The sequence below is a fragment of the Mustela lutreola genome, chromosome 1, assembly GCF_030435805.1.
Source record: "Mustela lutreola isolate mMusLut2 chromosome 1, mMusLut2.pri, whole genome shotgun sequence".
Lineage (NCBI taxonomy): Eukaryota > Metazoa > Chordata > Mammalia > Carnivora > Mustelidae > Mustela > Mustela lutreola.
The window spans coordinates 233,820,643-233,841,533 of record NC_081290.1 but is presented as its reverse complement, the minus strand read 5'-3'; the positions used below and the strand labels follow the sequence as shown (position 1 = coordinate 233,841,533).

General features: G+C 41.8%; 1 protein-coding gene across 1 annotated transcript; it reads right to left on the bottom strand.

Annotated features, from left to right (window-relative positions):
- Positions 1-16,553: 16,553 nt before the first annotated feature.
- Positions 16,554-17,507, bottom strand: LOC131820836 (olfactory receptor 52M1). The gene has a single exon (XM_059156659.1). The coding sequence runs from the start codon at positions 17,505-17,507 to the stop codon at positions 16,554-16,556; it is 954 nt and encodes a 317-aa protein (XP_059012642.1).
- Positions 17,508-20,891: the final 3,384 nt, after the last annotated feature.

Here is a 20,891-nt window from a genome sequence, read left to right as displayed (position 1 = left end):
TCTTCTGAATGCACAAACTCTGGTGTACTACGGGAATCCCATTCCTGCTTGCCTCCACTGCTGGATCAATGAAAAGATGACCACTTAATCTCCATGTCCCTGAAGTCTGACCTCTACACCCCCATGAAGAGAGCAGCACTGGAAACCACCTGTGACTCCTCTCTACCATACTGGCCCTTTCACAAGAGATGCTTATCAATCCATCAGCTTCATGGAGATGGCAAAAGCCAAGTACTGGTCCACACTGTTCTAAGCCATTACATCTAATCCTGGTGCCATCTGTAGCCTGCAATAAAAGGGGACTTCTTGGGACACCTGGGTGGCTCAGTGGGTTAAAGCCTCTGCCTTCGGCTCAGGTCATGATCCCAGGGTTCTGGGATCGAGCCCCACATCAGGCTCTCTGCTTAGCAGGGAGCCGGCTTCCTCCTCTCTCTCTCTCTTCCTGCCTCTCTGCCTATTTGTGATCTGTCTGTCAAATAAATAAATATATATATATATTTTTTTAAATAAAAGGACTTCTTCACGAAGTGGACTAGTGTTTTGTTCAGCCCGCTCAACTATCCTTTTGGATTGAGAAGCAGACGGGTAGTGAATGGCTTTAGGTCTTGTTCCCATACTCCAATTCAGGTGAATCCATCAAACCAATACTTCAGTTCCTATGGTGAGGCAGTTGTGTGTTAGAAGCCTGGATGCTGGTGCCAGACTATCTGGGCTTGATTCACAGCTCTCCTACTTAGGACTTGTGTGTCCTCTGAAACTAACCTCTGCTCCTCAGTGCCTGTGAAACAGGGTGATAGTACTTAGACTACAAGATGGTCATGAAAACCAAGGGAGTATATGGATATAAAGAGCTTAGAGTATCTAAATGATAGCAGGCACTAAAATATTGGTTCACAGCTGCTAATTGTTTAAGCACCTATAGGAGAAGGAATGTAACTATCACTTGGGAACCCCGGCTCTTCTATAGTTTATCCACACCAACTCTGTTACCAAGCTCTGTCCTTCTCCATATCTTCACACTTCCAGTTTCTTCAGTCTGGAAGATTTCTTAATAGGTGTAATTTTGTCTTCTATCACTTAGCCTTCAGCTATCACTTGAAGGAATCTTGCTTGAAGCATGTTTTTTTGAGGCCCTTTCTCCTGCTAGACTAATTCCTATTGTGAGATATGTTCACCTCTATATGACCAATAGCTGAAACCTTGTAGTGGCAGAATATATTTCAATATATTGGCTGAGTGAAAACGAATGCAGGAGTATCTCACCACAAGACCGGAAATGAGAGGTCAAGAATGACACCTTGTTTAATGGGATAGTGAGGCAGCACAGAGTTTGGGATCGGAGGGGAAGGTCCGGGAAGGTCTGAGATCCAACCACTCTGTCTCTTGGGGCCGTCTCTTACAGAGAGAGCGACCACCCCCAGCTTCACAGACTAGCTTTTATAGAGCAAAGGCCATGTGGTCGAGCCTGGCCAATGAGATTGTCTCCACTTGGCCTGACTTGTCCTTACATTCTGGGCTTTGTTATCTCTACCTGACCTGACCTGTCCTTGTATTTGGGCTCTGTTATCAGGGACTGGTTGACCATATTTTACTGGTTTCCCAGACTTGTTTTTAAGTAAGTTCGTCTGGGGGTAGGAGGGCAGGGTCAGTTTAAGTTTTACTGCACAAACAACAAAATGGCTGTTTAACCAAGATGGAGTCGCTCTGGCTAAGTAGGCCCCTACAGGTTGACCTAGGTCATCAGACTCAAATTCCAGAACAGATTCATAACTGTATTTTGTTAAGAAATTCCAGAACCCCCTCATCCCTAAATACAGCAGCTCAAAAATGGCTTTCCACACTTCCGGAGACTGTTGACCCAGCAGGGTTAGATTGTCCTCACCTGTAGCTACCTTCCTTTAGCAAACTTCTCTGGATCCAGAGTAACTCAAATGAAATCTTCTGTGTCAGGCTGTGATGGCCCTTCATCAGGCATGTCTAGGATCCTGTGATTCCTGCCACATAAGAATGGAGCAAATCAGCCTCTTTGCCATTCTAAGCTCTCTGTGCTCCATAATCTGAAAGGAACAGATGAAATCAAACAGCTGAGCAGACTTCATGATGTTGCACAGAGTAACTCATTAAACAGGTGGGAATAGAGGTTATCAGCCCTCCCAGAACACAAAACCTCTCCTTCCAGAGGTTGTCATTGACAATGGAATCAGCACAAGCAACCAGATCAGAATAGAGCATCAGCTTTATGAACATATAATCAAATATTTTCCTCTTGGGAAGGAATAAGTCCAAGAAGGAACAAAAATGTTCATTTCTGGGAAAGAAACCCTCACGGGAGAAAGCACAAAAGACAGGCAACAGGGGTTTCCTCCTGCTCTCCTGACCAAAGCTGTTTGTTTTTCCAACTACTGAGCTTAATAACAATTATTGTTCCATTTTATTTCTCTCTAGAAGGGACCAGCTGGGTAATCGGATACTCCTATTTCTAACGTGACTTACTAAACAACTTGTTTAGTTGTTTAGTAGTTGTTTACTTCCTAAACAACTATTTTTATATATTCTAAATATATAAATACTATATAAATATTTTATAATATATAAATATTATATAAATAATATATAAATATTATATAAATAAATATATACTAAACAACTTGTTTAGTTGTTTAGTAGTTGTCTACTTCCTAAACAATTATTTTTATATATTCAAACTAGTGATGTTTGATTCCTTTGTTCCTAAAAAACCTCTCAAATCAATAAACAACTTGGACCAATTAACATAATGCTGCCTACTTGTGCATAGCTCTAGAAACTTGGAGTCCCATACACCATTGATTTCTAGAGCACATGAAACTCAGTTGATTTTTTGTTTTGTTTAAAATGTTTTAAAATGTTTTGTTTGAAAATGCAATCCTGGCTTAAAAGCGGTAAGGAGAACTATGCTGTTGGCAAAAATCCTTCTGCCAATCCTTAAAACAGATGTACTGAAGTTTTTAGGCTCCTACACTCCATGTGGGACTCAAGGCCCTAGGAAAGTATGACTGCCCATTCAATCCAAGGTCTGAAGAAGAGAGGATTCTGACCCCAGGATATGCTTTATTCCTCCACACTCTCCCTCACCCACAAGGTAAGGGTAACTTCTTTAGCTTCATCCCCCATGAAGTTAACCAAGACACTTGAAGTACAGTCACTGAGTTTCTGGGAACAAAGCCAGGATATTCTGTTACCTAATAATGGTTCAGTGCTGTCCTCTAACCTAGAATTATAATTACATGCACAGAGGCTACCCACAGAGCTTCCAGTTGCCCCCTCCAGTGGAGTGAGACAGCACTAACTTTCATGGCAACAATGTGACTGACTATACAGGGGTACTTCCCGGAAACTTGTGTCCAGAGATTTTATTAGAGCTTAGTCACATAGATCAGACTGACTGCTAATGTGACCAAATTCAGTCTCCTGTCCCTCTTGAGATCAAGATAAGTGTGATCCAAAACCCGACCCTAAGCCACATTATCAAGTGAGGTCCAAAATGTCCCCCCATCCCACCTCCCTCACCTGGTAAACAAAGACACAGGCATGGCTTGCCAAGAGCCCAGGGGAAAGGCAGGCCCTCAATTTGGGTAATCAATTCTTCACTCATTTCTTAGAATCTATTCTAAGAAATTAGAATAATTTCTTAGAATTTTTCTAAAACGAGAGCTTTTTTTTTTTGCTTTTTTTTTAAATTTATTTATTTTCAGCGTAACAGTATCATTACCAGTGCTCCATGCAATCCGTGCCCTCTATAATACCCACCACCTGGTACCCCAACCTCCCACACCCCCGCCACTTCAAACCCCTCAGATTGTTTTTCAGAGTCCATAGTCTCTCGTGGTTCACCTCCCCTTCCAATTTCCACCAACCCCCTTCTCTCTAACTCCCCATGTTCTCCATGCTTTTTGTTATGCTCCACAAATAAGTGAAACCATATGATAATTGACTCTCTCTGCTTGACTTATGTCATTCAGCATAATCTCTTCCAGTCCTGTCCATATTGATACAAAAGTTGGGTATTCATCCTTTCTGATGGAGGCATAATACTCCATAGTGTATAGGGACCACATCTTCCTTATCCATTAGTCCATTGAAGGGCATCTTGGTTCTTTCCACAGTTTGGTGACCGTGGCCGTTGCTGCTATAAACATTGGGGTACAGATGGCCCTTCTTTTCACTCCATCTGTATCTTTGGGGTAAATACCCAGTAGTGCAATGGCAGGGTCATAGGGAAGCTCTATTTTTAATTTCTCGAGGAATCTCTACACTGTTCTCCAAAGAGGCTGCACCAACTTGCATTCCCACCAACAGTGTAAGAGGGTTCCCCTTTCTCCATATCCTCTCCAACACGTGTCGTTTCCTGTCTTGCTAATTTTGGCCATTCTAACTGGGAGCTTTTGAATTATGTGGAACTGGCTGTGAAATCTCATACTCAAAGATTCTCAAGTTAAATTTTTAGCTGAATTTGAAATCTAGCTATTGTTAAACACATGTAATAAGGTAAGTTTAAAAGGATTATTATTTTTTTTTTTTTTATTTTTTTTTTTTTTTTTTTTTTTTTTATTTTTTATAAACATATATTTTTTTATATACATATATTTTTATCCCCAGGTCTGTGAATCACCAGGTTTACACACTTCACAGCACTCACCAAATCACATACCCTCCCCAATGTCCATAATCCCACCCCCTTCTCCCCAACCCCCTCCCCCCGGCAACCCTCAGTTTGTTTTGTGAGATTAAGAGTCACTTATGGTTTGTCTCCCTCCCAATCCCATCTTGTTTCATTTATTCTTCTACCCACTTAAGCCTCCATGTTGCATCACCACTTCCTCATATCAGGGAGATCATATGATAGTTGTCTTTCTCTGCTTGACTTATTTCGCTAAGCATGATACGCTCTAGTTCCATCCATGTTGTTGCAAATGGCAAGATTTCAATTCTTTTGATGGCTGCATAGTATTCCATTGTGTATATATACCACATCTTCTTGATCCATTCATCTGTTGATGGACATCTAGGTTCTTTCCATAGTTTGGCTATTGTGGACATTGCTGCTATAAACATTCGGGTGCATGTGTCCCTTTGGATCACTACATTTGTATCTTTAGGGTAAATACCCAATAGTGCAATTGCTGGGTCATAGGGCAGTTCTATTTTCAACATTTTGAGGAACCTCCATGCTGTTTTCCAGAGTGGCTGCACCAGCTTGCATTCCCACCAACAGTGTAGGAGGGTTCCCCTTTCTCCGCATCCTCGCCAGCATCTGTCATTTCCTGACTTGTTGATTTTAGTTTAAAAGGATTATTTTGCTTTCATTTAGTCAACATGAAGGCCTCTGTGAGCTTTTTACTGAAGTACATTTAAAAGATTTTATTTAGACATGAGCAGAGGGAGAGGAAGGGGGGAGGAGAATCTCCAGCAGGCACTGTGCTGTGTGTGGTCAGGGAGCTCAGTCTCAGGACCTGACATCAAGAGTCCGTTGCTTAACAGACTGAGCCACCCAAGCACCCCACTACTGAAATGCATTTAAAAGTAATTGCTATTTTTAAAGGGTCAAATATGGCTACTTCCTGAAAGCGTTTTCTACCTGAACTGTAAAAATATGTATCCTTCTTTGAAAATGAGTTTTGATTACCAAAAACTAGACCAGCTAAGCCATTATCACCTATGGCATCTATAGTAAACATTGATTTTTCTCAACCCATGTAAGACTCCCCTAAGCCAGCTCAACTTGTACTCAACTTGTACTTTCAACAAGTTTACTGAGTATGTATAGTCAAGTCTGGGATCTGCTCCAAGTGAAAAGGATACACTGACTTCTTCCTTGAAGTGTTTACACAGCCATGATAAGCAACACAAGAGCTACAGTTAATTTTATATTCTAGGCTTTTGGTATTTTGGTTTTCTTATAAACAGAAGTTACACTTTAACAAGTGATATTTATTAACATCCAATGTTCCAAACTCTGCTTTTAACACAAACTCCTATAAAGAATGCAGTTGTGTAAAGTTGCTTATGGAGGAAGCAAGTCTTCTAAAACTAGTTTTAAAAATTCTGGTTTTCTGACAAGAGATCAATTGAGCCCCAGGAGTCCCCTCTAAATATGGAATGTATCACTAACTTCTAGCTTTCTAGAAAAAGAAACTTTAAGGATATGGAAATTACTGTTTGTCTCCTGGAGTCGTGTTTGGGTGTATAATTAGGCAAAGCCATAATCTCCCTGCCAGGAGCTGAAATAACAGGTTTGCATACTTCTAAACCTGCTTAACACAAAGAACCCCACTATATGTACTAGTGCATACATATTAGCTAGTATGAGAGCTGAATCTTGACCAAAATACCAACTGCATAACTAGTCCTCCAAATGTATATTTGCTAATTAACTGAACATACAGCTTTAACTACTTGGAATATAAGAATATCCTCTTAGTTCCTTCAGTTGGGTAACACTGACATGTGAACTAAATGTGCATTGATCGCAATTGTCAATTCTGACAAGCTATCTATCTGCTGTAGTCTGCAGAATTCATACAGGGTAAGACTTGGAACTCCTATGTAAACACATTGTGTAAGGAGCACAGATAAGGTATTTAAAATAAATGTTGGGGTGCCTAGGTGTTTAAGTCACTTAAGCATCCAACTCCTGATCGCAGCTCAGGTCATGATCTCAGGGACCTCGGATCAAGTCCCACTTTGGGTTCCATACTCAGAGGGCAGGGAGAAGTGTGCTTGAAGATTCTCTCTCTGCTGCTCTTTAGCACACTTGTTTGTTCTACTTATTTTTTTTTTATGGCTTAAGTCCTCCTGTGGGAGGCACATTGTTCACACTTCCACAATCTCTAGGTAACCTTGGGGCAACTAGCATACAGGTCTTTGGAGTGCTTTAAGCTGCACTTGAAATTGTCCTCCATAGCATTTTCAAAGCTCTAGACTGTAATGAGGGTGGGAGTCAAGTTAAAACAAAACAAAACAAAAAACCTACTAAAACCAAGAAAGGTGGCATTTTGCCAAGAGCCTTAATGAAACACGGGTCTACTACATAATCTGAGTCTAAAAACAAATCAGGGGCTGGAAGTCAAGTGATTTAAATCAAACTTGTTCCAATACAATATTCAGAGTACTTTACAAACTAATAACATTTATTATGGCAGGAGATGCTTGCTTAATTCTGTGAAAGAGGTTGTATGACCCTGAAACAAGTGATCCAATTATAATACCATCTCCCAGAACTCCTTGCAATCCAATATGAATAAAATGGGTCACTGCCAGATTGGATCAGAGCATTTCCTAATGTCAGATAAGTTATCTTTCATGGATAATATTAAACCCATTCCAAACTGGGAAAGTCTTCCTGAGAGATTCTGGTTGAAGAATATGAGCTACCCATAAGAATCTGAGATACCCATAAATTTAGCATCCTGCAGCTAGGATTCTGAGGGTTTGTATTGTCTAGCTGCAACTCTGCTTTGAAGTCTCAGGAAAACAGAAAAACACAATGTCCTGGCAACAGAACCTCTCTACAAAGGTAGAAGAGAGAAGTTCTGAATAAATACTAGCATGTGATGCACATGACAAGCAACAGTCATGATTACAAAGACAGATATTACAAATTACTAGAGATTACAAATTACTAGAGATTACAAATACAGAAATACTATACACTTAGCATGCATGTAATGGGGTATATCTACTTAGCTATCAAGATAGACAATAATGAAGAACTTAATAGCATTCTGGCCGCCTCATCCTAAATTCACCTGGTGGTTAAGATAGCCACCTGTGCTTAATTGCCTTTATCCAAAGGAAAAATTTCTATCTTCAGAATGAGAAGTAGATTTGCAACATGGAGACAAGTATTAGCTGAAAAGTGCAGCAATGAGCATCTTTACATGTCTACTACCATACATGTTGGCCTCTTGGCACTCTTAGAAGTCAAGGTATAGCGTAAAAAAAATCAGAACATCCTCTCCAACTTTTAATTTTAGACCTTTAATTTTCAAAAACTAATTCACTACAATTTTGATGTATATTTCTGAGCATGAGTCACTTCTCATGTATTTAAAGATTTTCTTCTCTGTGAAATAACTTGTCATTTTTGTCTCTTGATATTGATTCTTCATGGTAGTTCTTTGTAAGTCATTTGTGTATATCCTGAGTTTCCATTTGTAACCTCTCAATTTAAGGCAGTTCTTGAGAATTTAGTCAGAAGTTCTAACTTTCTTGTAGATCTTTTTTGAAAAGTTCATTGATCCCAAGGCCTGAAACTTATCCATATTTCATTACCAAGAATTGAAATGTTATTTTCATATATAAATCCTTAATATGTGGAGCTTATTTTTACATATGGAATAAAGTAAGTCATCCGACTTACTATGTGAATGATTTTTTTCCCCAGCTGGACTAATTGAATAGCCCTCCTTTCAGTAAGTGGCCTTACTGAGTTAAGAGAATATTGTGTACAAAGAGCTGATGGTCTTCTTTAGGAGTATGCTGTCTGAGACTATACCTGGACTTGGGGGCCTGGGAGACTGGTCTTGGACCTGTATAGCTGAAGTAACAAGACTCTCATAGGAAATCTATGCTGTGATCTATACCAAGATGGAATATAACGTTTCAGCATCATCCTTAACAACTCTTCATACCCCTGTGGGTATATGGGATCCAAGAAGCTGCAGATATAGAATGTACCAGTGGGATTGAGCATGGTGAGCTGCTTTATGCCAGGTTAAAATTTATTTTGCCTTATGAAGATACTAATCAAGTGTGTGTGACTGCTGCTAGTAATGGTTCATCTGCTCTAATCCTACTTCAGTGGGTTGTTTACCTACTGGATTAGTTGTTTCTTAAACATCTTCTGCTCTGTGAGTTCACTTCCCTGGTGGTATTGGCTACTATCAAACAATGTGATTCACATGGCACTGCAGATTCCCAGAACCAATGAGCAGGTGTATACGCCCCAAAACAAGTGCCCAAGGTGCAAATTTAGATAGTAAATCTTTTCCTTTCCCACAAAAGTCTAAACCTTCTGTGTTCCCTAGGGAGAAGACTTAAAGGAGAAGTCTCCTTGAGTAACTTGTCAATTTTGAGAACGTCAGAGGGTGGGGATGCAGGTACTTGAGGTTAGTTGTACCCTACCTGTTTCTCATGTGACCTCATCAGCACAGAGCTGCTCTATGATGGGACTTCTGAGGACAACAGAGTCCACGCAAACAAGTGTTAACTAGACACTGCTTATTCCAAGGCAATGCAGGGGAAGAACAAGACCCAAGATCCTGCTGTCTGTTATTGATTGCATTTTCCCACAGCCATGCTAGGAGGTCTATCTTCTATCTCAGGCCAAAGTTACTGTCCCAAACCTGCTGGTTATTTCCCATCCCAACCTCCCCCAGAGTTTCAATTTCTTAGTTTCCCATATAGGGTAGATACCTTTGAGATTAATCTTGGAAAGCAGCCAGCAGTTATACTGGTCTACCATTTAAGATTAAGAGCCCTGTGGATCTCACACCTGGAAAGACCTTCTCAGATGCTCAGGAGGGTGTCTTAATCTTTCACAATTACCCCTGTGGTGCTAATTAGGCTAGCCTTCGACTTCATGTTGGAGGTACTTGTGTGTGATACTGTGCTGTAGAACTTTGAAAAATATTTTCAGGGGTGCCTGGGTGGCTCAGTGGGTTAAAGCCTCTGCCTTCAGCTCAGGTCATGATCCCAGGGTCCTGGGATCAAGCCCCGCAGTGGGCTCTCTGCTCAGCAGGGAGCCTGCTTCCTCCCCTCTCTCTGACTGCTTCTCTGCCTACTTGTGATCTCTGTCTGTCAAATAAATAATAAAATTTTTAAAAAAAAGAAAAATATTTTCATTTGTGTATACACCTACTTATAACCATGCTGAAAACTTATCATTCAGTAGCACTCTGTGGTTAGAGGTATAGTCTGAGTAGGAAGCTATTTTATCTTGTGTATGAAGCAAATCCCACTGTTTGTCACAAAGTCTGTGCAAAAATATAGCCATGAATGTTCTAATAGTAAATCCTTTGCTTGGGGCCAAAAATGTCCATTTTAGGTAACAAATAACAGATATTTTCTAAGAGTGGGCTTACTAGAGCTGAGCAGAAGACCACCTCATGGAACAGAGATGGAGAATGGGACCTCCACACAAGAGATCCTAGCAACTCAGGTAGTCCACACAATGAACATTCAGCTGAGTGGCTGAAGTTCCCCCAGGAGTATTCCTTTTTTTAACTTGCTCTTAGAACCCAGAGCTGTTCAGAAATTTTGCCCTTGTAAGGACCAGGCAGTTGATAATATATCCTTTGTATTCTCATCTACTGTAAGTCCAGGAGTTGGGAGGGAGAGAGAAGTAGCTTAGAGTAGAAACCTAAATTCCCTGTCTATGAGTAAACTTCACACAAAAACAAGCTGCTAAAAAGAAATTGAGGAAATGGAGTTGTAACAATAGCCTAGGACTGCTCTGGACTAATAGATATTCTTGTGCTCTCTCACTTCCATAAAGTGCCACTGATTCTGAGGAGTGCCTATGGTAATATCAAGAGAGTGGCTCTGCCTAAGGCTGCACTTTGAACTTAGTTGGTATAACACATGTTTGACACTAGGTCTTACAAATTTAGATCAGCACTAGAATGTCCCCCAGGTCTTCTGTTCTAGTGTAAGAAAGGCATTGTTGAGCTGCTTACTGAGGATTGTGATGACTATGTGACTTTTTTTTCTCTTAAACGTCTGAGCAGTCGGAAAGTCAGTCTTCATAAAAGGTTTTATATTCATATGTGGTATTAGCTCTTCCCACAGGACTAACTTGTGAAAATGAATTGAAGATTTTTCAGTGGGATTCCCCATAATTGCATCAGAATAGGTTCTTCAAGGAGCTGTTGCCAAGATGGGATGAGATGTGTCAGAGGTTTCTTCATTCAGGGGGAAATGCCCTTGAAGGAAGATACAAAGGGATCCTGAGGTGGGAAGAAATATGAGATTACAATGCAGGTCTGATCTCTGGGAGGGAGGGAGGTTAAGGAAAGGAAGGTCTTAAACTCTGCATTTCTAAGAAAGCTTTGTCAAGGCCAGAAATTCCCTGTGCCAAAGGCATCCATAAGAGGAGTCCAGTTCCAGCATCCCTCAATAACGGGTGTGCCTCTTAGTATTAAGCTCATTGATTTGGTTGGAAGCCACTAACTGGCTGTGGAACCTAGGCAGTGCCGTGGATTTCTGAGCATAGTGATAGAGGCTGTCAGTCAAACATGCTCTCTGCAGTCAGATCTGAGCAGCATGTTTGCATGGCGACTACAGTGCATTCTTCCACTGTATGGCGGTCATTCAGATTTTGGTAGCAGCACCTCATAGTTTCCATGAGCACTTGCTAAGGGTAGATTAGATGAAGGTTGATGGGAGAATGGCAGCTCCAGTCTCAAACTCCTATCAGAACCACAACTTTCACTTACTTCTCCTCCCATTGTCTACTTGGAGTCCCTTTCACCCTCTACTATCACCACTGCAATCCTGGTGGCTTACCTGATGGAGTAACATGATTCTTCATTTATGAGGAGGCTAACACTTGGTAATCATACTCTTCAAATGTGGGGTTGTTGCAAATGTACACTCCTGCTTACAATATGGCATGGATACCAGAAAATGCCCAAATGGCTTCTCTCTTGCAAATTCTTCCCTGTTTCCATTGTAATAAGCAGCTGTCTTTTCAATTAGGTCAGTTACTTCCGCCAGTAAGGTAACTCCTTAGCTGTTGGTCCCTGAGCACTGGAGTCCAAAGTAGCCTGATGGCATCTGTAAATTGTAGCTCAGTAGAACCCTTGCTGTATCCTAGGAGGATCCGGACTTCCAATATTGAAGAACTGAAGAGTTCCTGGGACAGGAAACCAAAGTCCCCTAATAGATCATGGAGACTGTAGAATATTCCTGTGTTTACCCTTTTGTTCTGGACTTCTGTGTCCTATTGTGTACCAAGCACCAGATAGAGATCTGATTTAATGCGAATGTGGCATCCTAAAGGAAGATACTCTATTCTTGTCAAGTGTTGCCTCTGAGCTGCTTTTTTAGCCTTCAGAGGACTGCTCCAGCATACTGAGGCCAGCTGCTCCTGGTTTGTGTGAATTAATGTTAATTCTTGCAGTGGATTCCTGTGGCCATGAACCCTATCCTGCATATCCTACTGTGAAGAATGCCCATTCTTTTGTTACCGTGTCATGTAGGATCTCTTGCCCATAAATCAGCTATTCAAAGCCCTAAAAGTACTGCTACCCAAGGCTCTGTGGACAAGAAAAGCAAATCCATATCCAGAAGTACATAGCACTGACAGTACAAACCTTCAGCATGGTTGACTTGCCATCGGGTGACCTCCTTAAGGAACAGTATTACGTCTGGGTTTCAGCATTGATCTCTACTGCTGAACTTCACAGGCAGTAGAAGCTACTCAAACTTGGTCTTTGGGACTCTACTTGGATGGGCCCACATAGTATCCTTTGCTGTTATGGCTGCCACTCTAATAATCCATCATACTAGTTCTGAACTGATAGCTGATGAATGTCAACTGGCACAATCACCTCAATGGCTTTGTTGTATTATGTATTATCTGGCCTGCAGGTCAGAACTGGCCCTTCTGTTCTGGATGCCAAGAGCTACAAATCATGTTTCCCACCCAGCTCCAGGCTTGGTTGGGACCCCAGAATGGAATCCCAGAGGGGAGGCAGACACACATAGCCCAGGCTCCTTGAGATTCTGGAAACATGCTAACATAAAAATGCAGCTCGCTCCAGACTGCACATAGGCAAGCAGATATTTAGTTTCAAACCCTATTATTTGTCCTATAAATCCTAGCCCTTACAGAGATGATCATTTGGATGTCTCCCTTGAGGGGAGGATGCTCCACCTAGGCCTCTAAATCAGGACTCCAGCCTGATTATTTTCATTGGGCTTCCTCAGCTAAGGAGGTTGGCTGTTTTAAGTACCTGATTTGATGTAACTTGGCATTATTCTCATTTATTGCCTGCTACTACTTTCAGTTATGTGTAGATTCCTTTTTTCTATTAGTTTTTTATAACAGCTTTCTTCCCTTTTCTAAGCCAAAACATGGTTACAAAATCTTGTGCAGAACACATGCCTCCCAACTCCTAATGGAAACCAGCCCCTGATTTTTTTTTCCTCTTTCTGTTGGTTTAACAGACCCTTCATACAGCCACTGATGTGATTTGGGGGAGAAGTACTGGTGAAAATGCTGTAGAGGGCATGAATCTAGGATACCTGCTCCTGCAATTTAAGCCCTCCGGTCTTTCTAAGTTTGATCCTGGATGAACCACTTCCATCTCTCGCTGCTGCTGGAGCTGTGATCCATCCAGATACCCATTTTATCTTCTGCTTGCTCTGACCACTCTTGGTCCTCCAAGAAGTGAACCACATGATGGGATTACACATGTGAAATTTACTGGAAGCTATGTCTATGAGGTAAATGCAGAGGGAGCTAGACGCTGGGCAAGCTATCAGATCACAATGCCAGTCTGACATCTGTAGAAGACTGAAGAAGTTTAAGGAAGAAAAGGTCTCAGACTTCACTGTACATGTAAAAGCATCAGCAAGGCCATTGAGGAGTCCTGGAGCCATAGTTCCCTGTCAGAAGTAATGGGCCTACTTTTACATCCCTATAATGCCTACTCATTAGCTATGAGCTGCTTGTTGTGACCTTGGCACAACAAAGTGATGGGTGTTTAGATGGCAACAGCTAAGGCTATCAGTGGATCACACTCCTACACTGATCAGGGAGGCATATTTAGAGGTTGCCACAATAATCTCCATGGTTTATTGTATGCTCTCTAAACCTTAGTCTTTCTGGCTAGGTAGCCTAATGAATGCCTCTTGGATACATGCAGGTTTCACAATATTTAGGTGAGCCTGGTGGTGGGTATTAAGGAGGGCACATATTACATGGAGAACTGGGTGTGGTGCATAAACAATGAATCTTGGAAGACTGAAAAAATTAAAAAAAAAAACTTAGGAGCATCTAGGTAGCTCAGTAGTTTAAGTGTCTGACTCTTTCTGCTCAGGTCATGATGTCTGGGTCATGGGATTGAGCCCTTCATCAGGCTCTGTGCTCAGTGGTGGCTCTACCTGAGATTCTTGCCCTCCCCATTTGCATGTGCTCTCTATCTCAATAAATCTTAAAGAATACATTAAGACCGTAGAATTGAGGGACTGTGGTACTCCATAGCCAGTCTGACAAAATTCAGTCTTTGGAGTATAGAGGGAAATTCACATGCTAGGCTCAATTCCAAAGTATAGGTGCCATAAATTGGGTCCAAGCTTATGTCCAACTCCCTTGAGTATATTCTCCTTCAGAAAATTTAAATGCTCTGCACTAAAAGAGAATAACAAGGTTTCTAACATTCCAATCTTAACCTGCTTAAATGCTAGAGCTTCAGAGGTAATCCTGGGTCTTTGAGCCTTACCCTTCCTTGCACTCCAACAAGAGGTCCCTGAGAGCCAGTGGGCTGTATTTGGCTCTTACCTCTAAACCTCTTCCCTTGGTCCCCAACCACGGTGGGGATAGGCAAAACAGGATTATGACTGGATTGGCTTTCCATTCATGCGGAGAATATTTGACTCTTCCCAAATTCAGACATAAGGTTCAGGAAAAAGGAACACCATGATGGAAAGATGGGATGGTGGGATGGGATAGAAGTTAGATAGATTAGAAGAAATATGGATATAATCAGAACCCTAAATGATCACACATTTAGATACCCCAATCGTGAGGCAATTAATGAATAGCCAAAGCAAAATGAGAAGTCCTTTATTCAGGTTGTCCTGTAGTGATCTTTCCTTTGTACTTGACTGCTTCCCTTTATACTAAGCTCTGTGATCACCTGTATCTACTAGGCTTTGGATATACAACATCTCCCTGCCTAGTTATACTTAGGGATTTGTAATCAAACTTGGATTGAATCCAGCTCTACCCTTGCGAGAGGAGACTGAGCTGGGCATTCTGAGGTGGGAGTAAAGAGTATGTCTGCTGTATAAGGAACATTAAAGAGGAAGAGGAAGAGGAAGAGGCTTGTCAGCTTTTCCATGGCAGAGTAAAATGCAGGTTAGAAGGATTAGAAGCTTTGGCGTTGTGTAAACCTGGTGATTCACAGACCTGTACCCCTGGGGATAAAAATATATGTTTATAAAAAATAAAAAAAAAAATAAATAAATAAAATAAATAAATAAATACATAAACTGCCAAATTCCTGATTTTAACTGAGTAACCTTGGACAATCCTATCAGTTCTGGGAATGTCAATTTTTCTCCTCTGCAAACCAGAGATAATTTCTGCCTGTACAAGGTGGTTGTAAGGATTCCATTAGTAACTTTCAGCAGCTACTTAACTAGCAAAGTGCTTTGTAGTCACCTTGTAGATACTGAACTAATAGTTTGGAAGGTAAGATTAATGTTCCTAGACAGGCTAGAATCCATAACTTCACCTTATTTTGTGATTGAGTCAAAAGAACAGACCTCATGATCAGGGATCCTACAGATAGACCCACAGAAACCTCCTGTTTCCTGTCCATGAAGAGGAGGCTCTCTTCTTCATGGACCCTTCCCATGCTTCAGGCTACTTGACGGGAGTGGGCCTGCAGGGGAAGTACAAGTGTTGTGTTAAGACCTGGTGGTCTTGTCTCATTACTCTGACATTCTCCTAGGCCGTGTTCTTTTAGAACACTCCATGCTTTCTTAGTACAAGTGGTTTTTAGTAGCATCTGCTAAAGGCTTAAATCAAAACGACTTTGCTTGTTGCTAAGGCCACCTAAATGAAATGATTCCAGGTTTTTAGGATTTATTTTAAAAACATACATAAAAACGGACTGAGTAGAATATATTATATAACAGTGTTATCAACCAAAGCACTTGATCTATGCATTTTTTAAAAGATTTTATTTATTTGACAGACAGAGATCACAAGTAGGCAGAGAGGCGGGGGGGGGGGGGTGGGAAGCAGGCTCCCCGCTGAGCAGAGAGCCCAATGCAGAGATAGATCCCAGGACCCTGGGATAATGACCTGAGCCAAAGGCAGAGGCTTTAACTCACTGATCCACCCAGGTGCCCCTTGATCTATGCATCTTAGAAACCTCATATGCAGTTTATAAAGTAAGATTATTCTGTCCTGTTTCCAATGTGTAAAATGTGAACAAAACTAGCTACCTCCTAAAGATGTTAGGATATCTGTAAGACTTGCATAAGTGATGACTAGACACTAAGTGCTATTTATATTACTGATGTCATCATGATTTCACCTTGAAAGCTCAAATAGCCTTTAGTCTTTAAAAAAAAAAAAAGAAAGAAAGAAAAGAAAAGTAAAAACAACTACCCTTAGAATTTAGAGTTGTCCTGTCTTGGCATTCCTTTGGAATCACACAAACTAGAGAATACTGGGCCCAACATCTCAGACTGGTTGAAATTCCCATTTGGCAAGCTACCTACCGTATTACAATTCCTTCTCTCTGTGCTTATTTGAAAGAAAAGAAAGTAAGTCATTTAATCTTAGTTTCTGTCTTTAGGATTTGAAGAAGCCGCTCACGGATCTGCTTGGTACGGACAGCATAGACAATGGGATTGAGGATTGGAGGAATGAGGAGGTAGAAGTTGGCTAGTAGAGTGTGGACTGGAGGAGGCACTTGGTGACCAAATCGATGAATGAGAGAAGAAACAGCAATAGGAACATAAAAGATCAGAATGGCACAGATGTGAGAACCACATGTCCCGAGGGTTTTAAGCCGGGCCTCAGGTGTGGCCAGCCCCATCACAGCCCGGAAAATCATCACATAAGAGGCAGCGATGGCCATGGAATCCAGGATCAGGACCAGAAAGCCAATGCTCAGCCCATAGACATTGTTTGCCCTGCTGTCACCACATGCCAAGGTGACCACCGCCATGTGCTCACAGTAGGAGTGGGAGATGACACGAGCTTTATAAAGGGGTAGCCGCAGGCGGATCATCAAAGGCAGAGGTCCAATGTATAGTACACCTCGGAGGAGGGCAGCCAGCCCCAAGCGTCCCACCACATTATGAGTGAGCACTGTAGTGTGACGGAGTGGGTTGCAAATGGCCACATAGCGGTCAAAAGCCATGGCAAGGAAGATGCCTGACTCGACTGTGGCAAAGCAGTGGATGAGGAACATTTGAGCCAGGCAGGCATCTAGGCCAATGTCCCCAGCACCAAACCAGAAGATTCCCAGCAGTTTGGGCATAGTAGAAGTGGACAGAACCAGGTCGATGACAGCCAACATACACAGGAAGAAGTACATGGGTTGGTGCAGGCTATGTTCCACCTTTACCATAGTCAGAATGGTGACATTCCCCACCACAGCAACCAAGTACATTGAGCCAAAGGGGATGGAAAGCCACATATACAGCGACTCCAGCCCTGGGATGCCGGTGAGCTGGAAGGAGCTAGGTATTGAACAGACATTGTGAGAAGGGAGCATGATTCATAAATGAACCTTCTCACCTGTGGCCCAAAATGCAGAAGAAACTTTTTCTAGAAATAAAAAACAAGAATATTTTATTAAGTTCTATAATAAAGAATAAGATCATTGATGCCACAGACTTTCTTAGAAGAAACTATAGAACAATGTCCTAGTTTAAGTGTCGTGTTCATGCTTTCATAGTATTGAAAAATTGCCAAGTAAAAGCTAAACACATATTCAAATGAATGTAGGAGTATTTCTTTATAATAGGACTCTCAGAATAATGTACTTGCATCAATATAATAAAATTACATGAGACAGACTAGTACTAGTTTTTACTCTTTTAACTCTGCAGGTAGGCTATGTGACATCTCCCAGGATTATATTAGAAGGTCTTAAAATGCAAGCTCCTTGAAAAGAAGAAATAGTTGATGCTGAAAGATACAGTGAGAGACTCCTGGGACTGTCTAGGCTCTATGGTAAATTTGAAGTTTAAGCTAGAGGCCAGCATTTGCTAATACATGAGTTGAAACATTTAGCCTGCAGGCCAAAAATCACAAAGCAGAGGCATGGGCCAATAAAGGACTTCAGAGGATGGAAACAAAGGGATTCCTGAAAGGTGAAAGCTGCTGAATGTAGCACAGTCTGTGCGTCTGCCCAAAGGCAGATCCTTGTAAGGGCCTTCTCCCTTCATGGAGGCTGAATAGAGAAGATTGCAGAAGAGAAGAGGGCCATCCCTAGGAAGAAAGAAAACACATTAAGCTCTAGCGGCAAGAAGCCTAGAGGATAGTATTTGGTCAGAGAAAAAGTACCATACTCAGAGTCCAAGGCAACCAGCTTCAGATTAGTATGAAAAGAATACGTGGGAACAGTTTCGGAGTTTTGTTTTCTAGGATCTAAAGGATCATACTGGAATGTTTCCTATCATATTAGAGGAATGTCAAGGACATGGAAAAGCATATAAGAAGCTTTGTCTCCTAGATCTTGGGTGTTGTAGGGTTGAGTGTAGCAGGGTTAGTAGTCTGGGCTTTGGGATTTTCCAGATCTGGTTTCAGCTTGTGGCAGTAGGAGCTGACACAAGTGCTATTATCCTATCAGTTACATGAGTGACTTCATATGAAAACAAACTTAAACCGTTGTGGCGTAGAGGAGGCATGAGGATTAAAGGAGAAAGCAATGTGTGACACATTAACACTAAACATTATTAGCTCTTTCTAGTTGTTGAATAATGTTCAAAACCAAAAATACATCCAGGAAAGCTCAGACTTTGGAATGCCTATCTCTGCAGGGAGCCATGGAACAGGGAGGATGACAACCATACTAGTGACTTGATCCCACAAAAGTCTTCATGAGCTGGGTTTCCTCTCCAACCCAAGATTCTCCTAGGTCAGTACAAATGTGAACAGTGTTGGTAAGGCAAGGTAAGAAGGCTGAGTCAGTGGGGCTGGGCAAGACAAGCACACAGGAATCAGTCCATGATTGAAGAAACCAGGTGAGCTCGGATAAAGGAAGCCTTTCCTGGTCTTCTCACCCTGTGTGCTAGTTATTCTCCATTTGTCCATCTGAAGCTCTGTCCTAGGTCCCTAGAAACTGATATTTATGGATTGCATCACTCAGGTTCCCTTCTCTTGTGGTTTCTGGGTGGGCTCACCAAAATGAGACCACTAGGAGATAGGAAAATGAGACTAGAGATTAGGAATCTGTTCCCCCAGTTCCCTTCCTGCCAAACACGGCACTGACATGGTGTTCTACCAAATGTGTCTTCCCTTTTGTCATCAGGCCTGAGTTAGGTAATGCTGTGCAAAGTTTGTTCTGGTGCTTCGCCATCGCTTATTTAGTTTCCTTAACTCTTCCCAGGCCTCAGCAAACAGTCCCTTCATTTGCTCCCTTCACCAAGCCACTAGTTTGGGTCAGACCAGATCCCAATAGTGCACAATCTTTACTCAGTATTGTCTTTGCAAAGCAGTCTGCGTCCTCAGCAGGACACATAATCTAAAAGTTGTCAACTTTACTGAATTGGTTCTAAAGGCAAAACAATTTCCTGGTAGTCAAGGGCTAAATGACCTCTACAGGACTTATAAACTGAAAATAAGAGAGGACTTGGCTCCTTCACCCCTGCCTCTACTTGACTGGACTTCATAACCTGATGTTATACTAAGCAAAGTTATATTCAAGTGGACAGTAAGCTTTACTCCAGAAAGGGAAAGTCTTTGAATGGAAAAGTTGGCAGGACTTGCCAAGCAAATTTGTCTTCTCTTCCCATGCTCCTCCCCCATCATAGTAGTTACCCTTCTCCTGTGAAGTGGTTTCAGCAATCTTATTGCTTTGATGCCATTTGAGTCCCAGCCCTACGGAGTCACACCTGGATCAACAGTTTTCTTCTGAGTTTGGGCAGGATCCTCCTGTTTTAGGAGGATCTCACAACCCAAGGTACATACAAGGCTAAATATACCAAGAGAACTCTAGAAATGGGGAGAAATTTCTCTTGAAAGCCAGCAAGCCAGCCTCTACTACATCATAGACCTTCTTAAAGCCAACCCACAAGTCTTCATTCCTCTAGACTAGTTTCAAGCCCTGAAGATAGATTTGGTTTCTTCCCCTCATCCTATACCTGACAACATACAGAGCTGTTTTCCCAATGGCAGCTTCCTCTTCTTATCCATCTCCAGGAGCATCCCATCACAACAAGAAGCTACACATGACTGGAGAGATGTGAAATGGGATTGGACTGAGCCTTGGTTAACTCTGCCAACCCCCATTCGATCCCTAAGATCCTAACTTTCCTTAGCTTATGCCTCCCTAGTCAGAATCAACCTTCACACTTTAAATACAATAGAAAAGGGCTACTGCTGCTCCTGCTCAGAATGATTGTGAGGGTATGAGTCACAACGTGCCACCTGAGCTCTATGCAAAAACACCAGCCATGGCTCTTACTGTTCTTCACGCTGCCCACAACCTTCCAACAAGGCTGAATTTTCCCACTTCCCAACTGTAGCATGTTTTTTGCCTGAGAATTACCCAGGATTTCTCCTGGTGTTGTGATGGTATACTCCTCTTCCTCACCTAGCTAATCCTTATGATTGCTCCTTGCCATAGTCTAGATGTCCCCTTAAACCTGCTCTAACCCTCCCTCTGTGCTCAGTGCCTATCTTTGTACTATATACACAGTGTTCTGAGCTGCCTGCTCTCATGCATGATTCCTGAAACAGAATCTATATTTAATAGAGAGTATGCCTATCTTATTCTCTAGTGAGAGCCCAGCACCTGGATATGTCAAATAAGAATAAACTACTGCTTATTTAAAGCACCTGGAGGTGTTTTGGAGGGCCTTGTATTGGCATTGAACTAGAGGCTGCTTCAGACTTCCTGAGTGGGACTCTGAAAATTCCACACTTCACATCC